Source organism: Solanum dulcamara, chromosome 5 (genome assembly GCF_947179165.1).
Source record: "Solanum dulcamara chromosome 5, daSolDulc1.2, whole genome shotgun sequence".
NCBI lineage: Eukaryota > Viridiplantae > Streptophyta > Magnoliopsida > Solanales > Solanaceae > Solanum > Solanum dulcamara.
In genome coordinates this window covers 79,710,666-79,721,747 of record NC_077241.1, presented here as the reverse complement: position 1 = coordinate 79,721,747, position 11,082 = coordinate 79,710,666, and the positions used below count along the sequence as shown (strand labels likewise).

Sequence of the window (11,082 nt, the reverse complement as noted above, 5' to 3'; positions counted from 1 at the left end):
CCTACCCAAAATCGACCATTTCCTACACCACAACTTCCCTCGTTTCAACCCTCGGCTATTACTCCGACGATGAGGACCCCACATCATCTCAAGGGGACTCACTAGCGATATCTACTCAGGGGGAAGATCAACCAAAATTGTTGACTAACACGTCACCACCCTCCCCTACTCAAACTCCTCCATCTCCTCCTTTACCACACACCACAACGGAATCCTTCTCCCTATCACCTTCATTGCCTCTCTCTGAAAACCCTAATCCCTCATCCAACCCTACCACCACTCAACCCTTCACCCTATCACCATCTCCACCAACCCTTGAAAACCTTAATTCTTCATCCATCCCTCTTTCTCCTATTGCAACCTCCAATGTGTCTTATACATATCCTACCGTACCAACTTCTCCGCCATCTTCCTCTCAGTCCCATTCTACCTCGAATGATAATGTTCCACTATCTCAGCTTTGTTAGTCTGCACACAAGAGACCTAGGAAACACATTGTTGTTAAAAGGGAAGCTCAAGAAAATAAATTAGAAGAAATGAGGAATAAAATTGAGTGTCAACAATCTGAATGATCGCAAAAATTGGCATGTTATCATGATTTCTCACATGGCTAGGTTGGTTGATCCTAAACCTAGTCCTCACCAGTTCGCCTATGGAAATTTGCTCACTCTTGTATTTCAGGCATTCAATGTGCCTCTGGGAGAAGGACGTAGGGCTACCAAGAAGGACATGATTGATAGAACCACTCTCACAGAGTGTGATTGCCTACCAGTTGTCAATCCTACTCCTGTACCTGGTCTAAGAGCGACCGGTCCAGTTGCCCAGCTGATGGCATCTCTCAATGCTACTCGAGACGAGAATAATGCTTTGCAAGCTAAGGTAAACACTTTGAGGGCTGACCTTGCTAGTGCACAAAGCGAAGTGGTTTTCCTAAAAGACTAATTGATTAGGCATCAACAGGAAAACAATGCTCGTATGGACAAGTTGCTTCTCCTTTTTGCTACCTCCCCTTCTTTATCTACTCCTCCATCCTAGCCTTCATAGCCTGTTCTTTGACTCTATCCTTGTTAGATTGTGAAAACTGTATTTTTGTTGTTTTTGCTTTGTAAAGACTATGTTGGTGCTCTTCTGGGATTAAATGCAGTGCTATCTTGCTATGTTTTTTGGCTCTGTTGCTTTGTGTTCTCTTTTGATATCTGATATTGTGTGGATGGCTAATATCCTCAGACTGTGAGTAGTTTATGTTTCCTCCAACAGGTGCTTGTGTTGCCATTTTTAGCTCTGATTCAGTATACTCTCATTTCCTTCTTCATGCAATCTTCACTTACTCTTCTTTTTAAGATGTCAAAATGGGGAAGTTAGTTTCTGTTTTTTGTTGGTTTTAACACATGTGCAGGTGCGAAAGAAAGGTACAAGGTTTGAGTTGCGATTATAGTTAATCGTTAGAGTTAGAAGTTTGAGTTAGTTCGTTGATCATACAGTTGTAATCTAAACTGTTCTTTGAAAGTTGGTGAAGTTTGGTGGAAATCCTACAAGGTGTAGGTTGTGGTTTTTCTTCCCTTAACCAAATAAGTTTTCCACACTAAGTTTTGTATCTTGTTTTTACTGTTTACATTCGTTTCATTAGTTCAAGAACTTGGTTCTTGAAATAGTTAGGTGGTATAAGTTTCTTCACAAAGAAAGTTGCTTTAATTTAAAAGGAGATTATATTTGATGCAACACGCACATGATCAACAAAATTTACAAAGGAGCACGTACGATGTCCTTCACACTTGCTAGAAAAACTTACTTGATATGAGAATTAAATTAAGCAAAGTAGGTGGCGACTTAATTTATTACTAACACTCAAGTAATGGATGCAGATACAATACTATTATGTACTATCAAATGTAAGCAACACTTAACTTTGTGACGATTATAGATTTGATAGCTTCCTCATTAGTCAAATTGTCCGGAACCCTAATCACAATATCTTGTAGCATCATGTCCTTCACACATGAAACACTTGCATAGTGAATTTGAAACTCCAACTCTCGCAATACGTTCATTAATCTGGAGCATGGGTAGTTCACATTGGGGGAACGGACCCGAACCGCAGCTTCTACTCCAATAATCTTGACCTCGACTTCCATTCCATATGCCCCATTACCGCACCCCGCGAACGATGAATTCGTACCATCAACTACTCCAGAAGATACATACATCTCCATAACATTATTAACATAATTTTTCTTAGGCTTTTGGTACTGATTTTTACTCGACTCTAATTCGTCAACTTTGGCTTTGAGCTCATTAATATAAGTAACGGCATCAGCTAACAAAGAAGCTTTATCCATTTTGGACACGTTAGGGACCACGCTCCTTAGAGCATAGAACCGATGATTCAGCTTTTCCCTCCTCTGTCTCTCCGCTTCAACATGATTTTTCGCGATTACTCGCTCTGTTGTGCTACTCGAACTTGATTTTCTTCCTCGTTTTTTAGATGAATTAGCATCCTTTATCGCCCAGGACTCATTATCATAGTCCGAGTTTCCTGAATCGGACGATTTGTTACCCATAATTATTTCCGGGTTATTTTTCGTATCCATTTCTCTCAAATCTCCCAAAGGAAATAAATTAAAACTCGAAAGACCTTGATGATTAATTTGTGACGGAGTATTATTATTATTGCTTAATCCAAATAAAGACTTTATTAATTGGACTAATTCCAAATTTTCTTGGAGAACTTGACAAGAACCCAATTCGACAACACCATGAGGAGTAGAAATACAAACCAGAGTCCGAATTCCGTGCAAGTGAGCTTCTTTAGCTCTATTGTAGTTGTAAAGTTGCAATTCATAATAATTGTTCAGCCAAACATAGGAACCGGAATTATAAGCGTGGACGATGAGGTCGTCCTCGGATACGAAACAATTCGGCGCTGACACCGCATAAAACATCTTCATATCGCTAAAGTTATTATCTACGTTAGCGATATGGACTTTGGCCGAAGCCAAATCTTTCGTGTCGCGGAAATGGCCGTCTCCCCAAGAGAAAATAAGACGGCCATTAGCGTCTTTCGATGCTTGCCAAAAGATGGCATAAACCCACCATTCTTGACGACTGTGGATTATATACTGAAGAAGTTTTTGAAGTTTATTAAGTAGTGAAGCTGAAGAAGAATTAGAAGAAGAAGTGGTTGAGATAATGTCTTGCATTATTACTAAAGTTTTAATATTGAGGAGAAGAAAGAATAATACTTTTTTGGTGAAAGTGCAATATGTCATATATACTACTTATAAAATATTAGGACTTTTCATACAAGATCTAAAATTTGGTGTCATTTTTCACGTGTTCTAAGTTATAGGCCTCAAATTTTAACAAACAACCTACGCAGGATTGACCCAAATTATACAGAGGTAAAGAAAGAAATGTGAAATGATTGAGTTCATATTAAATATCCATGGTGGACCCTCAATGAATGGACGGCTCAGTGACCATCTCAATGGTTCTGATTCATTAAATTCCAAATATAAGATTAAAAAACCCTACTCCTTTCTAAAGCCATTATAATGACATTTTTTTTCTCTATTTTAAATATTTGGACTGTTATGATAAATTTATGTTAAAAAAAGGACAAATGTCCATATTGGTGATTAGGGTGAATTCCTTATAAGGCTTAGGCAATCCTCCCCTTTGAGCTAATTTTTGAGGTGTGAGTTAGGCCTAAGACCTAATTTAATATGGTATCAGAGCAGGATCCGTCTCATTCAATGTTGAGACTCCGAAATTAAAATTGCCCAAATATCAGATGCTAAGCACTAGGCGTGAGGTGTGATGTTAAAGAATGACAAATGTTCCGCATTAATAATTAATAAGATGGATGGACTCCTTACAAGGTTTGACCAATCTCTTTTTTTTAAATTAACTTTTGAAATGTGAGTTAGGTTAGAGCTAATTTACTTTAAGACAAGTCAAATGTTGAAAAAATTACAGCTGATAAAAGTACCAAGTCATTTTTGATCTGCTCAAATTAATTCAACTCCACGCGCTTAATATATAACTTTTAGAACCCATATCTTGGATACTTGATGCATAGGACCAACTGTCATTTAAAGCAAGGCGGCGGAATTCTTGTACTATAGTACCAAATTGAGAACCAATAATCTTGTCAAATGTTCTCTGTCTGCAAATTTAGTAATTTTGTTCAACGTGCTGTAGGTTCAAATGAACGTAGCATTGTTATGAGAACGACATCATACAAAACAATACAACGAACCTCTACTCTTTCTAAAGACATCATACAAGAATTTGTTTTTTTTTTAATTTGTAATTGTTGGAAATAGTATCTACTCGAGATAAATATTTATTCACATCATGTGTGTGCTTAGTTAAGTGATTTAATAAAGTGAAGATATATGTTACTAAATCAATTATGGTTAAGTGCTAGAGGGCAATAGCCTATATATACATAAATATATACATTATGCATATATTGACTTGATATAAATATAAAGTACGAGTAAGGTTTATCACTCTTAAGTCTTAAGACCTATTAAAATAAATACAACAGTTTCAATAATTATTATTAATTTTAGTTACTCTTATATAAGTGTACTGGGTGTGATCAAAATATAAAGTAGTAAGCATACAATTGCAAGCTTTCACAACCCCTTCAACCATTGCACTAATTAACTCTTCACCTTGTGTCAAAAGATATCAACATTATTATAATGTAATTTTTCAATGAAGGGGTGTTACGTTGCTTGACACCCCTCAGACAAGGATAGCTCCGCTCCAGAATATACGTACGGTGTATGATTAACAATTTAACATAAAACTTTTTGGTGCTCTCTTCTCTATTGAATCAAAATTAGAGTTTAACTTATGATATAGGAAGATGCTCTTACATATCGTAAGAATTACCACAGACCAATAAAATTATAATCTCAGAGTAAATACGTTATATATACCAATGCAATGAACCTCTCAACTACAACAGAGAAAAAATAAAAATAAATTTTCTGTTTCATGTCAACTACATGAACAAAATAAAATATAAAATATAAAATATATGTATCATGGTACAGTATATCTGAGTGTATATATCCTAAAAAATCTAATAGATCAGACTCCATTTTTCTGTATTTGTAAAGTTGCATTTATCAGGCACAATCACATGGAAATCATGACCATTAATTTGAAAGACTTTTTTTTTACAAAAAAATAATAATAAAAACATATCTTTTGCGATTTCGTCCAAGTCAACTTCTCTAATAAGGATCGACTGACAATTTTTCAAAAAATAATTAGTGGTTTAGTTATATAAATCGAAAATTTGGCGATTAAAAATTTTCAATCATATTTTCATGCAGCTCCCTTTTTGCTTGCATCTCTTTGAAAAAACCTAATAAATGAAATTGATGAAGATATCCTTTTATATATATATATACATATATATGGTTAGGCCAGACTCAATTTTCTTAGGTTTTTACGAGTTCCAACCAAATATACTTATTTAATTGTCAAATATTAAGAGAAGGAAACGGACACAAATATATAACATTTTAATTCTTTGATTTCCATCAACTTTTTGTGCATTTAATATATTTGTCTAGGACCAAACTTCTTTCCTCTATTGCACTACTAAACGTTCAATGCCAACCTTGTTTGTTCATATTGACCTGACTTTATAATGATAGCTTCCTAGATGACACGAATCTACAATTTTAGAATTGAAGATGAGGGGTGCACTTAAATTAAAAATCCAGTTTGATTCAGTTGCATTTGATACAAATCGCGAGTAAAAAAAAGTATCAGCTATAAAGAAGTCATTAATTTCAAAATATCAAGCAATCGAAATGAGTTCTCTGAGTACAATTTTCAATCTTTAGAGAAAATAACTTGTCGAAGAAGTAGACAAATTTTGAATATGGTACACAACGTTAAACCTAAAGTCTTCAGTATCACGTGGAAATGTTCACAATGTTTTAATGTGAGTCACGGCGACCATTGAAATATATATATCTCTAATCATAGCGAATTATTTTAGTTAGACGGATCTAAAATTTTGATTTAATGGGCTCAAATTCAATCATTGGATTAACTCTTCATTTTGAAAAATTATGAATTTTAGAATTTAATATTTCTAAAAACATTATAAAATATATATTTATATTTATATCAAAAATTTATATTATTTCGCTGGACTCGTGTGATGCCCATTATGTGATCAAGATGCTGATTGACTTTGTTGAGTGCACGCTTGTCGTTTAATTGGAATTTGTCATTTATGTACACATGGTGTCCCCTGCTGTCTATATCAGCAATTTGTCATTATTAGCATATGAAAGACAAGGTTCAAATTTAAATTAATACAAAACCAGATCCCGGGTGAAAGATAAGAAATGAATTTTTTTTCCTCAAAATTTAATTCATTAAATGAAGAATATTGTTCATGATCATATAAAAACACAAATATTAACATCTTATTGATGTGAGACTAAATTCTCTCTAGCTCCCCTTTGATCCAAAGACTAAACACTTAGAATATGAACAATATAAATTAATACAAAACAATGAATTTAAATGAATCTGATATTCTAATATCATAACAAGAAGTACTTTTTAGATCCAACTCATCTTTAAAATCAGCCCATGATGTAAACATTGTCCAATAGCACTTACAGAGACAGGTCCCCCATCTTACCACTAATATGGGACCAGTAAGTAGTGTTTTATAAAACATAGTAATATTTTATCTATAGTACTACTGTCAATTATCACGAAAAAGAAAAGGGTGCATATACATTGTGATAACATGTATGATGAATAACTAGATCACTCTTCAAATTGAATCATCCTAAAATAGGAAGTCTTTTGGGGGTACCAAACTACTTGATTTGTAGTGGCGTAGTACATTAGATAGTTGAATAGTACGTACTATAGTTAAAAAGAAATTCGATGAATCTGGCCCTTCAACAGTTTGAACTATTGAGATTCATTCCAATATACGTAAAATATAATGTTTAGAAGAAGAAAAAAGTGAAGTATAATGTATATATGAAATAAGGAAATCAAGTTTCGAATGCGTGATGATGTGATGGATATGTGTATCTCAATTACTATCTCAGTTTCTTTATTTTTAGTGTGTTAAGATGAGATTAATCCCATCATTTCCACAGTTCATATGGTATCTTTAAGCGAATTTTATAACGAGAAAAGTTTTATTTTATAAATCCATGTGGTATGCATAATTTAGAGCTCGATAATGACATAATTCAATGATAAATTCGTCTGATCTAATGGGCAAAGGCGAACAATATTTATTGCCACTAAAAGTTGTTTTTGACGTTATAGCATTAATCAATTGTTAGATTGTAGTTTTGACGATTTGACAAACCGGGATCTGGTATGGGACTTGATCCCATGATAGAATCATTTTGTGCAAACTAAAAGTGACATATGTAAATAGTACACTGCCAGTAATTACCTTTTGTGAGTGCTCGGGATGTGCTAGTGTGGCACGCTTCTTGGCCAATAGAATTGCTCCAAAAGGACATCGTCATCCTATATTATGTTTAAAAAATATAGGCACAAACAAGCTTTTACACATCATCTCTTTCACAACCGAAGAAAGGCAGAATATTTACTCTCAAGAAATATTAACGAAGGAATAGCAATGTAGCACAAGATTGTCATTGTTTGCTGTTTCTAAGTTTTATTTCTTTGCTCATTTCATGTAAATTTCAAGTCCTGATCTATAAAGGAACTTGGAGTTTGAATCATTTTTCTCATTCTGTAATTCGTAGCTAGAGTTAGGGGTGTACATAGGCCGATTTGGTTTGGTTTTTCATTAAAAAATAATCAAACCAATTATGTCGGTTTATTAAACTTATAAACCAAATCAAACCAATCTAATATCAAATTGAAGAGGTTGTTCCCTTGATCGTTTAATTTAATGTCGCACTTGAAGTTCTTTTTTGAAGGTTGTTCCCTTGATCGTGTGATTATATTGCTTAAAGAGATCTCAAAGATACTTGAATAAATAAAATCGAAAAACATAAGATGTACAATGTCATTTTCAAGACATTGTCTTAGAAAAATATATCAAAAACTCACGAACAAACACAACACATGTCAGTTTTTTAAGTCATATTAGAAGCTCAAATATAAAATAATATATGTAAACATTGAAAGTTATAAACTAATTTTAAAAATACTTACAAAGCATATTATAATTAATATTTTTTTGTGTATAAAAAATATAAAATTATATATGTATTATGTCGGTTCGGTTTGGATTTGGTTTGACTTTTTCTCTATTAATACCAAACCAAACCAACAATGATCGATTTATTTTTTTCAACGCCAAATCAACTAAACCAAACCGTAAGTCAGTTTTTTTTGTCGGTTTGACTTGGTTCGTCGGTACGATTTGGCTTGTACACCCCTAGCCAGAATTAGCTAGGATGAGTTTTGAAGTCGAAATTTATCTGAGGGGATTAGTTTTAGTGGGCAACAGGGGTGTTGCTTAGTGGTTGAAGATTTCAGGTTATCATAATAAGGGGGAAGAGATTAAGAGTTTAATCCTTGGGATTGCATGAGTTTGTAATCAATGTTGCTCCTTGATGATGAGACAGGTCGTGATATTTCTTTCCTTGAGCAAGTTAGTTTCCATGAAAAATACTTGTGTTTTGATTTACTATTCTTTACTGTTATTGTTGTAGTAAGAGACCAAGTCAAGTGTTAGTCGTGAGAGCGTACAGACCATCATCAATTACATCGCACAACAAGATAACTTATTAGCCTTAATACTCAATAACGGATATATATATATATATATATGATTAATAAGTTACGGGTCTTCGAATCCAAGATTACTCATAAAAGCTCGTTTGATACGATTGATAAGAAATAATTAATGTAAAAATAAATTCATTCCATATTTAGTTAAATAAAATTGCGAGATAACTCATTTTGCGATTAATAATTTCAGAATTATATTATTATTTTTATCACACATAATAATAATTCTGAAATAATTAGTATGAAAATAAGTTGTTCTCCAGAGCCGTCCGTATGTATATATAAAAAGATTCACCAAGTACAGTGTGGCCGTAGCGACTTGTACATATGGGAACACATACAATTAAAGTGGACCAAAGCTAAGGCTTTAGACATACTTTGCATGTGGGCAGCTTGGCTTTTCTTATTATTATTATGCATTAAACGTGTTTAATCCCCAGTTACCTTAGTATTTCCTTTAGGCTCTGGTTGTAGGCTTCTAGAATGAGTAGACATTTATCCACATCAAAACGGCTGCTAAGTTAAATTGACATATAATATGTGACATCATTAAGATTTAAGATTGACATTCGGAAACAGACATATCTGTCAAACGGGTTGGACAGATATGTTTTCATAGGATAATAAAATTTCACAAACCAGGGCATTATATACCTGAACTATTTTCTATGCAATGAGACTTTAAATATTAACATAAATAGAGTAGCCTAGTTTCAAGACGGATACATTGTATGTCACGCGCTCGTATCTCTCCTCTATTTCTCTCGATCCCTCACATCTTTCCTCTCTAAATTTTTTAAATTTACCATTTACAAGTCCAGTTAGCCCAACATAAATGATATTGCAAACTGCAATGACACGGTCATATAGTCCAGAGGCTTTAATTGGGCCTAAAGGATTTTAATCAACTAGCGATATATCATGAAAAGAACTTATGTATTAAATCGCGATGTATCAACGTTATTCGTATGTATCAGAAATTTGTAAAAAGAGGAAATTCGGTTAATTACCATAAAAAGTCAAAATAAATTGTAATTGGACTTTTTCACTATACGATTTAAGTAAAATACCCTTCATTTAACATACAAAACGTGAGGTAAGACGTAACAAAAAAAAAATCAATTATTGTAAATTAAATAACTTCAATAAATCCAAAATTATTTATATCTTTGCCTTTCACAAGTTGTTGTAGACCAGACAAACTTTTATTTGTGTATGTTTGACCTAGTTTGATTTGCATAATATCATAATTAAACTCAAATATATAGATTGCAGATTGGACTATATTTATATGATTTGAGGTGTAATTGATTTTTTTTCATTACTTGCTTAGTTGACTAAATTTATTTATTTTGTTTTAAATAGCGGTAGTTTGCTTTCTCTAGCATATCCCAAATACAATCAGATCAAAAAATTCTACTCAATAATGAATTTAACAAAGATTGTAGTAGCATTATTTTTCATTGTGATTTTTGCAGCAAATGTTGAGGGGAAAATGTCTTGTAGAAAATTTTGTATCCCCAATAATTTTTGCAGGTATAAAAAATGCCTGAGACACTGTCATGATAATCCTCCTGTTTCTAGTAAGGAAAATCAATTGAATGTTGCTCCCAGTTCAATTGATCGGAAGCTGCTTCAATGAGCAATTTTATGCTCTTGTTCTTAATTTATTTATTTAACTAAAATATAAAGTATTGAAAACAAAACTATGGAAAACATGTTATCTTGATGACTCTAATTGTAATCAATATTTTATGCTTTTAATGAAGTAAAGTAATGTGTTTGTCATGACAACTCCATCTTTTCGTCTTCAACTTTCTTAATTTACGGTTTATTTGTCACCCCTAATAATTAAAGGGAAATTAGTCGTAAACAACCCCAAGGGAAGCGATGATCGATACAATATGTTTACATTTTGGTAAGCAAAACTCGATAGAGAGTTTGGGCTTGCTAGCTGTAAACTGACCCGTGAATTAATTTGCTTTCCTTTTTAGTAAACCAATGTCCAATTGGGCTTCCCAAAGTGGCCCAGTGTGCTCAACAGATTTACTTTCGTAAATTTTTCAAAAATCTACTTTTATATGTTTTTTTTAAAAAAAACTTCTAAAATTTGTCGGAGTAAATATAAGAATTTATAAATACTTGTTTGATTATTTAAGGGTAAAATAAAAAATAAAAAATAAAATTATTACTAAATATTTTTTATTATAACTAAAAAGAAAAGTGTCAAATTGTAGCGGAACAATAGTGGTTCTTGTTCTGCTGCCTGTTAGACTGTTAGTGATCGTGATTGCT

General features: G+C 33.0%; 1 protein-coding gene across 1 annotated transcript; it reads right to left on the bottom strand.

Moving 5' to 3' along the window:
* Positions 1-1,705: 1,705 nt before the first annotated feature.
* LOC129888619 (transcription factor MYC1-like) lies at positions 1,706-3,266 on the bottom strand. The gene has a single exon (XM_055963568.1). It carries the CDS (start codon positions 3,264-3,266, stop codon positions 1,884-1,886), a length of 1,383 nt encoding a protein of 460 aa, XP_055819543.1. The 3' UTR covers positions 1,706-1,883.
* Between the last annotated feature and the right edge of the window lie 7,816 nt (positions 3,267-11,082).

Bases quoted from the DNA above. Each gene is read 5' to 3' on its own strand.
- LOC129888619 (XM_055963568.1), bottom strand. From the start codon at position 3,266: ATGACATATTGCACTTTCACCAAAAAAGTATTATTCTTTCTTCTCCTC.